Here is an 18018-nt window from a genome sequence, read left to right on the forward strand (position 1 = left end):
AGAGAGCCGCCCGGCTCAGCTCATTGGTCCGCTGCTCAGTGGGAGGAGTCAAAGGGCTCTTCGAGGTCTTTTGAAGAAGCTGGTTCGTTTGGCTTCCTGAAATCACTGAATCATCTCACGTTTGGGTTTTATTTCAGTTGTTCAGGAACATGTAATGCTGCAGTGCACATGCTGGTACGTTTTACTGCAGTGTTCAAACTTTACTGATGTGAAAAGAATTTAACAGTGCCAAGAAAGTGATTCAAATGTAATGTACAGTTTCAGTCCTTACATTAACAGGTCTGCCAATTACTGGAAACTGATTCCAGTCATGTTTTCATTCTTATTCAGTTTTGTGTTGATTACTCACTTTGCCCAAGCAAAATGCAGCAAGAATTTACATATATTTCTTCTTGTACACCTTCCAGTGATCACAGTCCAACCTCATAATGTGCTAAGAGCTGTAAGAAAATTTGAGAGTTGAGTTTTAATAAGCTCATCCACTGGCACACCTTTTGTATCATTTTTTGATAACTGTAGTTGCAGAAATCCACAAATGGTCAGTTTATGAGTTTGCTGTAGTAAGATTACATGGTAAATAATAATCATCATCTGACTTCCTGTTAGTGGTCATTATAAAGTAGAGTTTGAGACTAGAGTCACAAATTTGAAGATATTAGACCTGACAAAATTTAAAAGGACTCCTATAGATATGATAAAACTTTAAAGTAATTGGCAAAAATGTATTATTGAAGTTAACGATTTGAAGTGGCACTGAAAAAAAGATTGTGGCTTCTTCTGGATACAAAATGTAGTACTATTTATTTGATTTGGACTTCAGACTTTATCTTGTGATTTCTAAAATTAATTAACATCCTGCTTACACTTTTTTTTCCATTAAAGGACACTGGTGGTGTTACAGATTTTATATGTTTGACTTTTTATTTTCCTCTCATCTTCTGATATGTGTTTGGGAACAGAAAATGAAAGACATTCAACTCAGGTGGACATTTTTTGTCTTTTATTCTGCATACAGGTGTTTTGGAAACAAAAAAAGCGGAGAGAACTCCTGTCTCCCCTAAACATGTTTTCTTAATGTTCATCATTATAAACAGACGCAAAAAAAAGATGAAATGACAACGGTGACAAAACACAACAAAACATAAGTTCAGTAAACAAAAAAACACGTGTAGAAACTAAAACCAAAATGACAACATAAAACCAGGAGAAAACACACAAGACGTAGACGTCGTCACAAAGTGGGAAATGTTGGTATTATTAAAAAAGGAGAAAGAAAAAGACACAAAATAAAAAGGAGCGAACAAAACTCAGGGCTGCTTCAGAGATTCAGATTGACGGGAAAATATAAAAGGACCGAAGGAGAAAGGAGACATTCATTGATTAGTGAACAACAATCAAAGCACATGTCTTTCCTCCTTTTCCATTTCTCGTCTTCTTCTTTTTTTAAAATCTGGTTTGAAAACAGCAATACAGGACAGGTAATCATGAGGAGAGCAAAATTAACATTCACAACAGAAAATGCAGAACACCTGATATATATATATTTTAAGCACACGCAACTCCTCAGGGTTACACTCTTATGTCCAAGGATTACAAGTTGTTCAAGACTGACTTTTTTAAATTTGTAAAATCCCCCTTCGGTTATGTTGGAACAGCTTCTTGCCAAAGCCCTCCCAGTGTATAGCCATTTTTTCTAAAGAAGTGAAGTATAACTGAGTTGGGTTTAACTTTAAAACTGATCTGTTTTCTTCTATTGGTGGGTTATAGTAAGGTGACAAAGGAGGGAGCTGGGAAGTGAATACTTTCTGACGTTTCTCAGGAATAAAAGGTCGACGCTAGTTTTAAACTCAGGACTGCTCTAGTGTCACAGAGGAAGATATGATGGAAGCAGTTTTATCAGAGTTTAAACTGATAATCAGTTGGGAGTAATTGGGAGGAGGAGGTGGCAGATGCTGAGACAGGAACTTCGGATTGGGGAAACTGTTAAAAGGTTGGAAAAGTAGGTGGGAGGAACAGTGAAACGACTTGTTGTGTGCAGTCAGTGCGGGCCTGCAACCATCTGCAGTGATGCATTATTTCATGCAACTCATACTGGTCAGTCATCCCCCTTTAAGCCTACAAGTTCCATGTGAAGAAAGGAAACCATCTGAGGTCAGTTTAAATAAAGAATCACAGCAGAAAGATGCTAACATGCAAGTGAGGAAGGTATGAAATAAACAGCACAGGGCAGCAAAAGCATCGATTGATTAGGTTTCTTTTATTTCAGCTGGATTTTCTTCATATATCTCAAGATATTTTATCACACTCACTAAAAAAAGAGAGGATGTTAAGTACTTTAATAAAAAGGGGCACCCACAGTTAAGTGTTCAAGATTACCAACACAGGACCTGGACAGGTTGCAGTGCCCCGTGATGGGATGGCTCTAAAACCAGCAGTCACTGCACCCAAGTCAGACTCTGCTGGACTCCCAACAGTGGAGTGAAGCTACAGTCCAACCGAATTTTGCCTGGGGGAATATACTCATGTAGTGTGTGTGTGGGGGAGAAGCTGCAGCAGAAAGAATAGCTAGCTGTCCATGAAGTTGTAAATTATATAGCATTTTACTGTCACGGTCCCTGCACTCACGCTCTTCTTCTCCACAGCTTGTAATATTTCACCATGCAGTTACAAAGAGGATTGAGAACTTAATCTCACCTTCTTCTCTCCAACTGGCTGGAAAGCCTCAAATTTTGTGAGTTTCAATCAAAATTCGGTCTGATCAGGCCTCAGTATGATCACTGACAGCATCAGGCTGGTGTTAAACTGATGATCTGACTCGATCTTACTGTTTTGAGATCCACTAAATGTCTTACAAACACATGACACATTAATGAAAGAGAGAAAGGCGTGGCAGTGAAAGCAATGGAGGACGTGACAGCAAAAGCAAAATGAGGTAAAAGTGGAGAAGAACTGAGGTCATGTGGAGCAGGCTGTTAGACTAAAACCAAAGGGAATGTATCGTGCGAGTCAGTGTTTCTCCCTCCGAAAGGCTAAGACTTTCGTTATCATCAAATCAGTGGGTTTGATGAACCGGTTTTGAGTGTGAGCGTTGTTGGTCGGCCTGCATAAACAGGCTTTTGTTTAGTTTCGCAGTATGGATCATTTTTATCAAATGTGTGTGTTTATGTGTGTTCAAGAGTGTTTGTTATTTAGTAGATGTGTGTGGCAGAGGGGGTGCTCATGGCTGTTTCCTGTGGGAGAATGGCAGATCAGGGGTGAGAGGTCAGTGTCTTGGGGGGGGTCCACAGTGGGGATGAGGTGCGGTCAGATTCGGGGCAAATACTTCTCGATAAATTCCTTTACCGCCTCCATCTCCTGCAAGAGAGCAAAAGAGAGAACTGCTGAAGAAACAGGATTTCACAAGATCTGAGAGTTGCATCAGTTCCTCTAACCATCATCCATTACAGAAATGTGGCTCTTTCAAAGAAAAACTCTGGGGCGGTGCAGTACCTGAGGACAGGAGCTGTGAGGGAGCCCTGGGTAGGTTTTGAAGGTGATCAACTGAGGGTTGACTATGGATTTGAGTTTTTCTGCCGTCATGGCACCAAACTGCACTGGGATCATGACGTCCATCTTGCCGTGGCACTGCAGGATCGGGAGATTCTTGTGGCCGCTTGACGCCTGCAGGACAGACAGACAGACGGACACAAAGCAGACTTAGACAACATCCACAGCGGAACCTGTTGTAAATATCTTTGCTTTTGCGTTGGAGAACGTTCAAATCTGCACTGTGGAACTATTTTAATATGAAAATCAAAGCAATTTGAATTGAGGAGGCAGAGGAACCATGTGCGACTGCGACTGTACCGATGGGAAACTCTTGTGAAGTGGTAGCCAGCAACTGAGGGCCACGACGCCAGCCAACTGATGCTGGCAGGTCAAGGCTGTATACAAGGACAAAGCCCCACCCTAAGGAGGAATGGAAGAAGCAGAGTGTTTTATTACATGCATTCACTATTTCTTAATATACTGTGTTGCAAATATTACACTTGTGCAATACAGCACGATGCTAAGATGAGGAAGTCCTACCTGAGAGAAGCCGCCGAGCATTATACGGTGCGGGGGGATCCCATTTTTGGCCTCATGTTCGATTATGGCCTTGACTAGAGGAAAGCAAGAATAAATGTGTGTTAATCCAAGCCACCAAATTCTAACCTTTGTGCAAAATTTGAAGAAATCCCTTCGAGGTGTTCCTGACATATTGTGTTCACCAACGTAACCTTGATGGAGGCATAAGCATGTAACCATCCTGTCACTTTTACGATTGGTTTCATATTTTCACTCTGTATTTATGAGAGCTGTTGTGCCATCTGACCACCGGGAGGAGCCTCAGATCTTACAATACACTCCTGACTGTTACAAGATCAAACTAAAGGCCAGTGCCTTTCAGTGCCTGAAAATAATGTCAACAATTTTATAGGCAAAAGTGCTAATAGCTTGTGAAAGGAAGTGCATGAATATGGGGTGAAAACCATCCAACATCTGCTTGTTTCATACAAACAGTCTTTTCTGTCTCTTTAATGATCCCACTTTCTCTTTTCTTCTTCCTGTAAAGCAGTTTGCAATTTCTGCTTTGACATACGCTTCATTAAGGGCAGTTTTTCCTCGCCACTGTCGACGTGTGCTTGCTCAAGGGGGGAATGTTGGGTTCTCTATATTACAATTTAATTAAAGAGTTTGGTCCAGACCTGCTCTGTGTCATCATCTCTGAAAGTGTCAGAGATAACTTTTGTTGTGAATTGGCGCTATATAAATAAACTGAATTAAAATTAATGAAGTTTGCTTGCTCGCCTGTGTTCACGACATCACATGTTCATGAGACCAGTGTATTAGAGCACTCATGGTCTTTACTTGAAGCTGATAATGTCAACATTTAATGCATACAAAAGTATTTTTAAAATATAAATATACAAAGAAGTTAAGAGATGGGACAGTGCAAAGCTTATAATCCGGTTCAATTGATTAATGGTGGGGTTAGAATTGAAACTATACATCTGTGACATATTTTTGGAGGTTAAGGGTCATCACAAGGGGCTTGGATCTAACAGGTTAGGGAAGTCAGAGATTACTGAGAAGTGGACTGGTTGTTTTTATCGTTTGGGAAACAACAAAATCTGATCCTTTAAAGCAGACAAGATGCCCTTAAAGACCAACACTGAACTCACTGTTTTCTGCTGCCTTCTTGATACCAGATTCGTCCTCTGGGGAGTCGGGGCTGAGACCCATGAGGTCAAACCTGCACACATGCAGAGGCGAGCGTTTAAGAAAATCAATCGCACAATCGCAGTATTGTCAGTGCCAATATGGGAGCCGATTGTTGTTTCCAGGGAAACAATAGCACACAGTGTTGAGCTAAAGAGCAGCGTCTTTCATCGCGCCAACTCACCATGCGGGCATCATGGACTTCATGTTGAGAGTGACGGGAATTGTGGGCCTGCAGAGGAGAAACGAAAACATGACAGTCAGCCAGGAGCTAAATGCTGGCACACTGATTAAGTCATTCAACAACCCATAAGATATCTGAAACTAATATAAATAATCTGAACTCTTTGTTTGATTGAAGCTACTTTTGGATTATGACAGTACAAACTGGATGTTTGTTTTGCAAGTTAATGTTGTTGTTAAACACAGCTACACAAAGAAAAACTGACACGGTGACAGTTTTGTAGGCATAAAACATGACGAAGGAGTAAGAGACTTACGCATGGGGGCAGATGAACTTGACGTGAGGCAGCTGGATCCCCGTCAAAGTGTCGGCCCACCCGTGCCTGACAGAAAACAGAGAAAGAAACTCGTTGTTTCTAATCCAGTATCAGCAAACGACTAAAAATGCAGAACATCAAACCTGAATGTATTACAACATGTCACAGTGTGTAGTACCAGTGTGTAGTACCACATGTGGTCACGTCTACACGTTAAACCATTTGCACATGAGGTACGGTTAGACACTTGAGAGACATTCGCATAGAGACGCCCGGACACGATTTAACATGCAATTAAGTGATTCACCCATCGAGTGCTTGTTTGAGAGATTCTTAAATAAGTCATTCGTCGTGTTGTCAGCGAGGTGGATTATGGAATTAAACTAGACGAGAGCGGGGAAACAATTACTGCATTTGCACTTCACAAGATGCTTCATTTGTCTGTGGAAGTTTGAATTTGATAGTAAAAAACACAAAACGAAGATGTAAATTTAACCGCTGCTGCAGCCAAGGCACTGATGACTGCCAATACACAACCTTACATACAGGAGACAATTTAGAAAAGTCACAATAAGAAAAAAAAAACGTCATAAAAATTTGTCATCATATTACACACCACACAACTTCATCTTGTATGCAAACTCTGCATGTACAACATCTTTGCCTGAACAAAAAAAAAAAAAAAAGTCAAAAATAGGCCAATTTTAAGTCTCTTTTTCTTTTTCTTATGTAAACCAAAACACACATTTCAGTCTGTACCAAAAAAGAATTGTGGTGCGATGCCCAGCCCACGTCATGAACAGCATCTGCTGTAATATCTGAAGCAGGAGAATTAGTTTTCCCCTGCAGTATGAAACAGTTTGAAATATCCAAATGATGTAGAAGGTACAGACACATCACTCCTCTAAAGCCGATGATAAAGAAAACAGAGAAGCATGCAAAGAAGAGTTGAAAGCATCACTCACCCCGTGTCTCCCAACCCATGAAGGAAAATCACCTGCAGCACAGATTTAAAAAAAACAAACAAAAAAAAAATGGTTAGTGCTTCCTCTTTTCAGAATTCATAACTTAAAGATGCATACCACACCCAAAGAAACTGTTAAAAAGATGAACCTCCAGATACAAAGACATTTAGGAGTTTATGACAGTGACTGATCACATTAGACAGCATCACTGCCGGAGGGAGGAGGCCTGTGAATGGAGTAAGGTGTTCAGATCCATATCACACTTCACATTTTGACACATAAAATAACCAAAACCTCTCACTGAACTTCGAAACAGTTTGTCTAAATACATCGATCTTGTACTACATGATGCACGACTGGTAAGCGTGCACACTTGTTCCAAAACAGGTGCCAATCTCCCATTCGTGCCAAGATAAGCCCTCACTGCCGGTTTCCACACACGCTGCTCCCCGCAGAGAAGCCATGAAAGGGAAGAACAACAATTTAGAAGGCTGGCACTTCACCGCTCGTTGGCTGGAAATCAGTGACTCGGCTGTCTCCGCGGAGATCAAAACACTTTGCTTCCATGTAGGGTTTCAGACGACGTTCAGAGCTTTGATGCTGGTGTTAAACGAATCCCTGTGCTGTACCTGAAAACAGCCTGTTTAATTTGTACACGGAGATCCAGCTGAGCATCGACACCATGCATCTGCTCACTGTACCTCACTGTGTTAGCCCGCTGCTACAGGTGCAGCCACAGGTGAGGCTTCTTGTTACCAAGGAGACCCGTTAACTAAAACTGTAAAATTGTAGAAATCACAAGGATTTTTTTTCCCTAAAAGAATCAATTTGGTGTTTGTTGCTTTTAAAGACCCAAACTGAAAGTTTGACACTGGAACAAAATCTGAGTGTTTTGTTGGTAAATGGTCATGATCAAAAGACATGCTGCTTTAGTGCCACCTTTACAAACATTTCTAGTGTAAATTAACCTTTATTAACCACAGCAAAACAATCCACAGCTCGCGTAACTAAGTGTTCAGACCTGAAATGATCAAACATGACCCAGGACGTCCTGAGTGAGTAACAGATCAGCGAGTCTGAAGGCTCATCATATGCCAAAAAAACCTGTTTTTATAAAACTACGAGACAGGATATTTAAACAATGAAAAGTCATCATAGCAGTAATTTCATCTTATCACAAGAATCACCAGGTAAACTGTCTGAACAGTCTGAGTCTGTGCATTAAATCCCTTGTCAACCATTGTGGGTCACACACGGCAGGTTTCAGTTCCACGTTTTGGATTTTTGTGGTGGGGCGACACTTATGTTTAATTCATGGATTGTGCTCGTACATGTGATGCACAGGGCTGGGAGTCTTTTGGAATTATTACAAAGTTCTCAGACAGAAACCAAAGCAGTTGGCCAACAACTTTGCCTACACAAAACTGTCAAGCTTCTCTAACTTCTGACTGAAGAACAAGCAAACGAAACATAAAACTGACAGGCTCTTTTGTTGCAGACTTTCAATATTCAACATGAATGGCTCAGTGATGGTCCTGCATTCGGTCAAGGTCCTGGACGGCGACAGTGCCCCCTTCTCCGATGCTCATTGACTGTAAGATGTTTTATGTTTACACTCACCGCCGCGGTCTCCTTCTCCAGCCCGGACACCGTCACAGCCTCGGCGAGCAGCGGCATAGACATGTTGTTGCCACACATACACTGTATGAGGTACTGGAGTTAGAAGACAAGACAGAAACGCCAGAGGTCAGCTGACTTCAGCTCGCACAGTGTGGAATACACAAAATATGCTGTCATGTGCATGGGGACCAAACAAAAAAGCTTTATTTAACTCTTTCCTGTCTTCATTGCATGATTCCAGAGTTTTACAGCAAAAACTTAAAAATCTAGTCAAAGGTTAAACTTCACATATTTTAATCCAGTGGTTATTAAAAAAATGTCAGTTTACTGTTTACTGTCAGTTTACAGTCTACTTTGCTGTTGACGAACCAGCCCAATGCCCTGGAGTCATTTAATTACAACACATTATATTGAGGAAGACTCTCTGGTTTCTCAATCTGCAGGACTAGTAAACTGAGCAAACTCAGTCCAGCAGACAAGGACGCTTTTTAAATTCACGTTTGTCCTCCTACTTTAGCATAGTTTCAACTTGATTAAAAAAGGTTTACTGCAGCTGCAGACGCACATAATGTGCAGTGCACAGTGGCACCTGTCGTGTAGTGTTTTTGACATGACCAGGGAGACAATGAACACTGACAGCTTTGTTGTCAGTCCCCAGACAACAAAGCTGAACATACCACTAACACACACAAACACATAATGAACCTGCTGCTCAACCTAAAACAGAAGTCATGAGGTACGTGTTTGTGTGAGTCCGGCAGCTTTCTACAGTCAGCAAGTGACTAATGAAATGTACCCCCTGACCCCCCACCATATCAAACTCACTGCAGACATCCATCCCTCACAGCTAGTCAGCCATCCATAAAAAGCATTAGATCGGCTTTTGGTTTTACAGTGACATCGAGTTAATGCCCCTTTAACTTTCTGATGATGTGGGACGGGACGAGTTGAGGCAAGACGGGCAGGTTAGGCGGCGTGCTGTCTGGTTGGCAAACAGACAACGAGGAGACGGGGAAATGTCTGAAGGATGAAGGTTAATGTGTAAACCTGGAGCGGGACTGTACTCTGCCGGTGTTAAAATTCCAAGGCTGTTAAGGCCAAGCAGCTAAATGCTGTTCAGCCTCACTGTGGCTTTTGCGTTTGCTCTTTGGCAGATGATGAATTATCACCTGAGGGTCATATTCACAGCTAAAATACGTGGAAGTGGACAGCAAATGTGTGATTTAAGTGGCCAAATTGTCAACAAAAGAAGGTCATTTTTGCCCTGTATCCTGACCCCTGATAAACAAATGAGGGTCGAATAATAAATGAGCAGGGTCAAGTTCCAGGAAGTAGTCTCTTTCTATTTCACATGCGTAACGTTTTCACCGGTGAAAAGTAACTGACTTCATGCTATTTAACTTTTCACTCCACGATACACATCACACAGCAGTTTATATGTACACTTCAGGTCTCCCATTGAAAAAAAAAAGAAACATAACATAAGGTTATAAAATATCAACATCTGTGACTTGAGTCAAGTTTGGACCTTTGAGCTGTGATGTTGTTAAGATGTTCATCACAACATGTGCATTCACTATCACCTAACCCTAATTCACACTGAATTAATTAATGCCTTTCCATGACAAACGTAATTCAGATGTACTCTGGCAAGAGTGAGAACAGACACACACACGCACGCACACACAATACGATTAAAAGCAGGCTACACCAGGGGAGGAGCGACAGGAAGAAAGAGATAAGAACAGATAGCGAGATGGAGGAATGGAGGAACACTGGACAATCTGTTTGAACAAGTAGGACAACCTCTAAAATAGGCAGTGCACACAAAGAGCCGATTAATCACTTTTAAATCAACCCCCCCCCCACCCACCCAACCCCCCCACTTGCTATATTTCATCAGATTAACAATGACCCGTAACTCGGGCTGCTGCATAAAGCACCATGTGGGTTTTCAATGCACATCTAAGAAACAATGGCTCACTCTCCACGCCTCTGGAGGAGGCCAGTGGTTAAAAATAGTGTCACGCTGTGCACAAGCATCTAGTCCAATTCACATTCTATAAAAACAACAGAGAACAGGGCTTGTTCCAATAAACAAATTAAATTTGAGTTTCTAACTGGATCCATCTACTGACCGTTCAGTTCTTAAACAACTTAATGGATGCGGCAACAACCTTATGATTAACGTTTCCCTGTTTTCCACAGCCCGTTGCCAGTAATGATGAATATTTAAGATGTGGATGGAAAAGTGCCAGCTATACATTCAACCCCAGAGGATCCTTCAAACCTTATGCATGGACATTACAGATACTGCTGATGGGATTTCAGGCATTGAGACATTTGTGATATCAAAGCTCTGTTGTGATTAGAGACCAATCTGTGACGATTACATTCATTATCTGTTTATTATGTTCTGAATTGACTGATTGAAATGTCACAAGTAAACAATGCAGACCAAATGTTACCAGAACCCACAGAGGTAAAAATCTTAAAATCAGTCTAAAACTCACAAAGACTTAATTCAAAATGAATATATAACAGAAAAGTGAGAAAATCCTCACACTTCAAAGCTGGTTAGATAGACTGTTGCAGCTAAAATATGAATATTTTCTGCTTTTTGTTGTGTTATATTATCTCAGATGTTTGCAGGATGGACAAAATGAGCAGTTTTAAGACCTGAGGATATGTTTGATTATTTTCTTAATACATCAAATGATTAATTGATAAATGAAACACTTCACAGAAGTTGTATTTGGTTGGGGCCTCATGTTGGTCTTAAGATTTAATGTGCCAACAATGACCCTCATCATCAGTAGTTCCAGTCCAGACATGGAGCTTTGTTGCATGTCAGGCCAAATAAATTCTATTTTAAAAGACCAATATGACAAATTTACCTTTGCAATCTTTACAGCGTACTGTACCCTCTCCTTAGACCCACGATTCAGATAAGAGAGAACTTCCTCACCTCTCTACACACTCATTCCCTGTCATCTTCGTGTCTATTAAAATATCATAAAACAGGTCCAAAACTGCTCATTAAATACAACTAATCAAAATAAACGTGGACACCATTTTGCATTTTGGTCATTATATCTTGATTTAGAGGAAATGCTTTGCAAGATATTACAAGCAGTGTTGCAATTAAGTGATGCTCATTTTATTGTGACAGAGCTGTCAAAGCACCAACAGTCCTGCACTAAACACCGTCAGATGATTGAGTCGAACTGTTAGAAAATTACTTTTAGGTGTCACACAGCAGGAAAGAAAGAGAGAAAATAGAAACACCGCCTGTGTTGCAGTCAACTTAAAGCACATCACGAGTCCCCATCCTGCATGACTCCAATTACATTTAAGCCAAACACACATACAAAAACAGAAGCGTGCTGCAGTCTGTCTGTGCGTGTGTGTGTGTGTGTGTGTGTGTGTGTACGTCAAACGGCTCAACACACACACACACACCAGGCTGCTGCATTCAGACAGCTCTTGGCTCAGTGGCCACGGATGGCTGGCAAACAGCAGGATAATATGCGGCAGTGAGTGACAGGCATCACCCCCCTCCTCTTACACACCATCCACCAGCAGCTAACCTCGCTCTCCGCCCGCTGGTGTCCGTTGATGGGGGTTAATAGCTCGACTGGCTAGCTTGTGTAAAACCACACCGCGGTCTTAAAAGAGAGCAAACCGAAAACATCGGTGTCAAAATGACTATCAAATGTTAAAAATAAGTATCGGTAGCTGAAGCAGAGGAAGCGGGTGGTGGGGGTGTAGTAGAGGAAGGAGACAATGAATGGTTGAAGCTTAGCTGTGTTACACGATCCATCCTCATCCTCAATAGTGATGGCATTCAGCAGCGCAGAGCACTCGGGATTAATCCCGGTTTAGCTAAGAACACACCAAAACGGGCTAACCGGGGCTCTTGTTCGTCCAGCAGCTAGCTAACGTCGCACTCACACATACATTAACTGTAATTGTATTGTCTTCTGCCGGTGCCTCTCTTCATCTACCCCGGGTTAACGCTGCGATTCGAATTCGCTCCTCAAACACGGGCCGTTTTTTAGAAGACCCAGTAAGCACCAAATGGCTCAAACACGAATCAGTTTGGACCGGGAAAAAGTAGTAAAAATTAAACCCACGGCCCGCGAGCTAATACAAATTCATACACTCACCGCTTGCTGTCCCAGTTCTCGACGGCGAACGGAACTTCCGCTACTGGCAGCACACAGGCAGGGGGCGGGGCCAGGACGCGATGACGTATTACGCAGATCGCCGTTATGCCGACAAGTTTCCATGTTCTTGTTTTTAGCTGCATTTCTGGCCATCTTTTTTTTAATTTTAGCTCGGTAAATGATCTGTCTCTTTCACCGCAGTCAATATGATGAACAGGAATAACATATGAACAATACTGTATATACTGTTGTATATCATAAATATTTGCTTCAAACAGAAGTTCATGTAACAGAGCAGAAAATGTATTGTACGTAAAACAGGTGCCTGAAGCATTTCAGAGCGCCGCGGTCCATTCATAGAGCTTAAACATCGTACTTTCTCCTGACACGTGATCCTTAAACATTCCCACAGCCCGTGACTGCATCATGACACACGGCATGACTAATGCAATGAAATCATGAGTGACACAATAAAAAATGAAGGTGTGAAGGTAACGAACAAGCAGCAAGCTGCAGTCTCACAGCTCTGTCAGAAGGCAACACGGAAAGTGTGACATGTTTGTATTAAAGTGTTCCTGCTCAGCTTGGCCTGTTCATGTCTGCTGCTGCGGTGAATAAAAAGAGGGACCAGACCTCTGCTGCAGGAAGCCTTGGATCTGGTCCAAGCCTGAGTCTCAGTACCTTCATACAGGCCCTCCTCCTCAGATGACAACACATTTATTTAATTAAGCAATGAGAGACCAATGGAGCATTTTGGACTCTTATGAGGGTACCGAGTCTCAGTACATACAGTCCAGCATTTTGGACTTTAGAAATATGCTTCAACAAGACATCAGTCACAAACCACTAGGTGGCAGTAAATATCCAGCAAAGTATATATGTATAGTATATGTATAGTAATATGTTAAAATGTGTGTTTTCTGACTGTGTTTAAGCAGTGTATCTTTGAGAGCTCACATTTCATTCCTAGAAATCATTTTTTGAAGCTACTCAATTAACAGTTTGAATTTAGGACTCATAACAGAGTATTTTTAGACTTTCGTATTTCTACATATACTACAGTAAAAGATGCGAGTACTCCTTCCATCACAATCCAAGATGTAAACATGCCAAGCAAAGTGTTTAATTAATGAGAAAACAATTCCAGCCTTCAGCGTTTTATTTAAGAGTAGCTGTCACTTTATAGAAGTGGTGGAGATCATTAGACATGAATCAGAGCGTACGGGTTAATCTGATAACAACAGTGTCAAATGTTTCATGCGTTTATTATTAAGCTTCTTGCCCACATTAAGCCTTCACTGTTTGCTGCCACAGAAAACAGAGCGACACCTTCGGCACTTCCAGACACACCTGAAGCTCTCTGGTCTTCAGATTTCTGTGCTCAGTCCCGGTCGAGCTCAACCAACCTGCCGATAAGCAGCGTTTGGACTCCTCTCTGACTCTATGACACCTGCCAAGCAGACGCCACTGAAACCTCTCCTCCACCTCCTCCTCTTCCTCCTCCCGCTCCTCTTCCTCCTGACTCTTTGAAGCTTTCAGGAAATGAAGTTGGTCTGTGGGATGATGCTCTCCACTTTGTGATCCGCAGGGTTTGCTGCTGCCTCATAGTTACAGATGGTCACTTCATGTCTGTGAGCCTAAAAAGCCCACAGAGAGAGAAACAGGCTGTCTTACAGGTGGGACAGACAGAAAAGAGACAGTTTTTAAGGTGAAAGCTGTTAGGAAAGGCAGGACTAAAGAGGGGAACTGGATTTATATATTTTAATTCATGTGTTTATCAGGTAGTATTTGTTTTATTAGTATTAGTATTATTATCACATTAAAATGTTCAGTTTTTGGTTTAACTGTTTATGGGTGGCGTCAGTTCAGCTTTACGATCATTATGAAGGTATTTTAGATGGTCAGACAAAAAAGAGGATCAAGCTAAGACAGGGTTCAGCAGTTTCTTTATGAAGGCTGTAACTCAGGCTGACCTCAGAGTATTCTCCCCTCAGACCGATGTAGTAAACCCTGGTGCTCTCTGATCCAAAGTTCCTCGAGATGTGGATGGAGAGGTGATGAACGTTGGAAAAACGAGCGACCCTGGAAGAGATACAGCAGCTTGGAAATGAAATTCAAACTACAGCAAAACTAAACTGGGAGAGCAGGAAGGAGCAGCGACACTTTGCAAGGGATCATGGGAGAAATTAAAGATGTTCTCCCTGCGTGTGAATACGGGAACATGAGCACACGCATATGAAGACAAGCATGACGCACCGAGACAAAAAGAAACAAAAACACCGACTTAATTCCACTTTTGTTTTGAACGCTTCTTAGAGCAGGTCACAAATATTAGATTCCACCGCATCATGTCAGTGGGCAGCTGGGATTTTCCTCACAAATCATCTTCGATACAAGCCACATTAATTTACCTCTTAGCCACCTCCGTTTCTTACGTGGCTGCTCAGCTTTCAGATTGAGTAAATCTGAAAGAGTCCCTAAGTGGAGGCAGATTTGTCATTTAAGGCTAAACTGTGTCAAACTGGTGCCAATCAAAGTCTGTCTGCGACCCTGTGCAGCCTTTCCAACATCCATCCTCCTGCACTCGACACGTGGAAGACGTCCCAGCAGAGACAAAAACAGCCAAAAGCAACAGGACAGACTGCAGATCTCCTCGACCGCACCGACCGCTTCATCAGCGCCTGAAGCGGCCGGCTTCAGTGCCTCAGTGACCCCTCATAAGGAGACGGACAGAATTGTTGATTTGGGAGCCTGATGGGATTAACAGCTCCTGCTCAGAAGGCAGAAAGTTGCTGAGGTGATAACAAAATCTGCTCTCACTTTGTTGGGTACTCCAGCTCAGCGAGAGGGTCTCTGTTGAGTCTGAAGGCCTGCTCGGGTTCTCTGCCTGTGTCATCGAAGGACATCTGAGGGATGTTCTTGTAGCTGGAAGGAAAGATAAGTAATAATACATGAGTATAATGAGTGAGGGATTGGACAGTCGCACTTTGACTCTGGATCAGGGTTTATGCTCTTGTGATGGCAGCTTTCTAATCAATCCAGGGCTGTTTTATGAGTTCTGGGGTGTTCTTATCAGGTCTAAGATGCAGCCTGTGTAAACTACAAATCCCCCCAATCAGATCTGTCTGGGTTTACTCTGTGTTTCCTCCCTTCCCCAGCGACAGACACTCACAGTCGTATCTCAGCCGGATGAGAGTCGTCATCTTCTCCAGAGATGATGATGCCTTTCAGCTTCACGCTGCCTGTAAAACTGAAAGAGAGATGACACATAGTCGTTTCTTTGTTGAAATCTTTGACAGCAACAGAGACACAATCAGGATAAAAAAAAACCAAACAAAAAGAGACGCCGTGAAAGACGAGAAGAAAGCAGAAGCTGTCACAGGAAACCAAAAATTAAAGCAGAACCAGAAATGAAAGAGAAAAGTAAAAGTTGATGGTGTGAATCCTGGTAAAACAGAAAAACACAGGAGAAAAGATTAAAGTTCACGCTATGATGATGATGATGATGATGATTTTCAGACTTACGGGATGTTGAACAGCAGCTCCTCATCTGCGTCGCTCTCGACATACTAAAGGACAAAAGACAAACGAGTGTGAATCCTTTCTGAGTGCTCGCAGAGTCACAGCAGCAATAAAACAAACTGCGCTCGTGAAAATAATCTTCAGCTTTCAAAATAACAACTAAATCTTCCTCCAGCAGATGACAAAATCCGTTTGATAGACAAAATATTTCATGATAATAATAACAAACATCACTTTGATTATGTTTCTCAGTGATTTTGCAAGCATTTGCAATATTGTGACACAGCAGATTATCAAAATGTAATTTTAACATCGTGCCTATGATTTCAACAGCACCAGTACAACAATGTAAAATTCTCCATTACAAATCCACATCACATCAACAAATAAATTACTATATAAAATTAAAGCCACCCAGCAGCTTATAAAATCACTAAAACTGGTCCCACCTTTCACCAGCTGCAGCACTGAGGTATCTCACACGTTAACGCACCATGAATCAAACGGCTTGTGTTGTTCTTAATGTGTACATTTACTTTTGGTACTTTAATATATTTTGATGTTAATACTTCTGTACTTTCCTGAGGTAAATCTGCTGTGTTCAAGACGTCTTGGTAAGCAGGCTCAAACTGCAGCCTCATGTGCTTTGTCACTCTTAATGATTTTAATAAAGCTTTGCTCGTTTTTTGTTTGTTTTTTTTAATAACTGCGCAGCTCCACACCTGCACCCTCACACGGAGCACCTGCGCCGTCTGAACGGACAGGATATGAGCACCGGGGGACAGGCTGTGGACAGCGGTTACCTTGTCCCGGTTGTTCCGCTGGTCCCACGGTTTGAACACAAGCTTTCCATCACCGTCTCTGCTCTCGTTCAGGCACTGCAGCTTCTCCAGGTCGATCCGCCGGTACAGTCCGTATTCCAGGCCCCTCTCCGAGGGCTCGTGCTCCCCCTCACACCCGCAGCTGTGTCCGTGTCCGTGACCGTGGCCGTGGCCGGACATCGTGGAGCTCAAAACGCTGCTTTCCGTTACGGGTAGCTCGGACAAAGTGAAGCCGTTAGCGCCAACCTTTCGTCCAGTGTGTTTCAACAAAGTGAAACGACAAAGTTCACTTCGCGGCCTGAAGCGACGCGACTTTATGTCAAGTGACCAAGCGTTGGAAATGTACTTCCGGTTTAAGTTTTTCGAAATAAAACCAGCTGTTTGTCTAGTTGGGCTGTTTATAACCGGCATTGCATGTTTATCGTGATCCAGATAAAGACCGAGAAACTTAAAAAATATAACTATGATTGGCAAAATGTGAAGTGAAAACATACTGATTTGGATTTAGCTATAGATTGTACTGAGCTATACATCCTTCGCTTGAGCTGACAATCATATAACCTTAACGGAAAGTATTAAGTCTCTTTTGCGATGTTTGATGCATAACAGCCAAAATTTTAAGTTGTGAGAGTAACACTGAGAAACTGTGTGAAATGAATGGATTTACTAACTCAAACAGCACCTTTAATTTTAAGTATGTCACTCTCGTAGATGAAAAACAATTAAACTGATGTAAATGTGATCAAATTATTCTAAAGTCAATACTGATTTATAAGCTCTGGAGTACAGCGTTGCCTCCTTTTGCTTTCACAACGGATGTATGAGCATGCACATTTTATTTTGAAAGGAAAGAGGGCCTCGCAGAAAGTCTTCCTGTACAACATTGCCGAGACTTCACTTGCATGAACAGCAAAACACCAAACACACGTGACGTGCTCTCTGATTGGCTTGCATCTCCTACCACCAAGCGTCATTGCGGTCGTAAATCGTTTACAACTGTCGTGAAGTAGAAAACGCAAAAAATAGCATACAAAGAACATTTTTGCACGTATTATTTATTTTTTTATGTAAATGCAAATCTAGTTAGCTAAATTATCAGTGACAAAGAAGAACAGTATTGATCTACAACAGTTGAATTCTTAATAATCCTTTCATGAGACCCGTACTCACAAGTTATGGT

At 42.0% G+C, this 18018-nt stretch overlaps 2 protein-coding genes across 3 annotated transcripts; both read right to left on the reverse strand.

The window, feature by feature from the left end:
* Positions 1 to 985: 985 nt before the first annotated feature.
* On the reverse strand, positions 986 to 12617 carry lypla2 (lysophospholipase 2). Of its 2 annotated transcripts, none has more exons than XM_046418148.1 (10): positions 12496 to 12617; positions 8327 to 8419; positions 6707 to 6738; positions 5742 to 5807; positions 5426 to 5473; positions 5205 to 5275; positions 4069 to 4142; positions 3847 to 3948; positions 3490 to 3660; positions 986 to 3354 (listed from the first exon to the last, which is right to left on the reverse strand). In XM_046418148.1, exons 2-10 carry the CDS (start codon positions 8402 to 8404, stop codon positions 3304 to 3306), a joined length of 693 nt encoding a protein of 230 aa, XP_046274104.1. In that variant the 5' UTR covers positions 8405 to 8419; positions 12496 to 12617; the 3' UTR covers positions 986 to 3303. The 2 variants fall into 2 exon arrangements, with proteins under 2 accessions (XP_046274104.1, XP_046274105.1); XM_046418149.1 differs by lacking the exon at positions 12496 to 12617 and adding an exon at positions 12287 to 12486.
* Positions 12618 to 13636: 1019 nt separating this feature from the next.
* On the reverse strand, positions 13637 to 17178 carry pithd1 (PITH (C-terminal proteasome-interacting domain of thioredoxin-like) domain containing 1). Its single transcript, XM_046418150.1, has 6 exons — positions 16821 to 17178; positions 16021 to 16064; positions 15668 to 15745; positions 15316 to 15420; positions 14469 to 14577; positions 13637 to 14132 (listed from the first exon to the last, which is right to left on the reverse strand). Exons 1-6 carry the CDS (start codon positions 17016 to 17018, stop codon positions 14031 to 14033), a joined length of 636 nt encoding a protein of 211 aa, XP_046274106.1. The 5' UTR covers positions 17019 to 17178; the 3' UTR covers positions 13637 to 14030.
* Between the last annotated feature and the right edge of the window lie 840 nt (positions 17179 to 18018).

This window comes from Scatophagus argus, chromosome 17 (assembly GCF_020382885.2).
Source record: "Scatophagus argus isolate fScaArg1 chromosome 17, fScaArg1.pri, whole genome shotgun sequence".
In the NCBI taxonomy this organism is placed as follows: Eukaryota; Metazoa; Chordata; class Actinopteri; family Scatophagidae; genus Scatophagus; species Scatophagus argus.

Excerpts from the sequence above, each read along its gene's own strand:
- pithd1 (XM_046418150.1), bottom strand. The coding sequence starts at position 17,018 with ATGTCCGGCCACGGCCACGGTCACGGACACGGACACAGCTGCGGGTGT. Across the intron at positions 16,065-16,820 it reads AGCGGAACAACCGGGACAAG|TATGTCGAGAGCGACGCAGA; the intron begins GTAACCGCTGTC and ends TTTGTCCTTTAG. Across the intron at positions 14,133-14,468 it reads TGAGGGGAGAATACTCTGAG|GCTCACAGACATGAAGTGAC; the intron begins GTCAGCCTGAGT and ends TGGGCTTTTTAG.
- lypla2 (XM_046418148.1), bottom strand. The coding sequence starts at position 8,404 with ATGTGTGGCAACAACATGTCTATGCCGCTGCTCGCCGAGGCTGTGACG. Across the intron at positions 4,143-5,204 it reads CAAGAAGGCAGCAGAAAACA|TCAAGGCCATAATCGAACAT; the intron begins GTGAGTTCAGTG and ends GCTTTCCTCTAG. Across the intron at positions 3,661-3,846 it reads TTCACAAGAGTTTCCCATCG|GCGTCAAGCGGCCACAAGAA; the intron begins GTACAGTCGCAG and ends TCTGTCCTGCAG.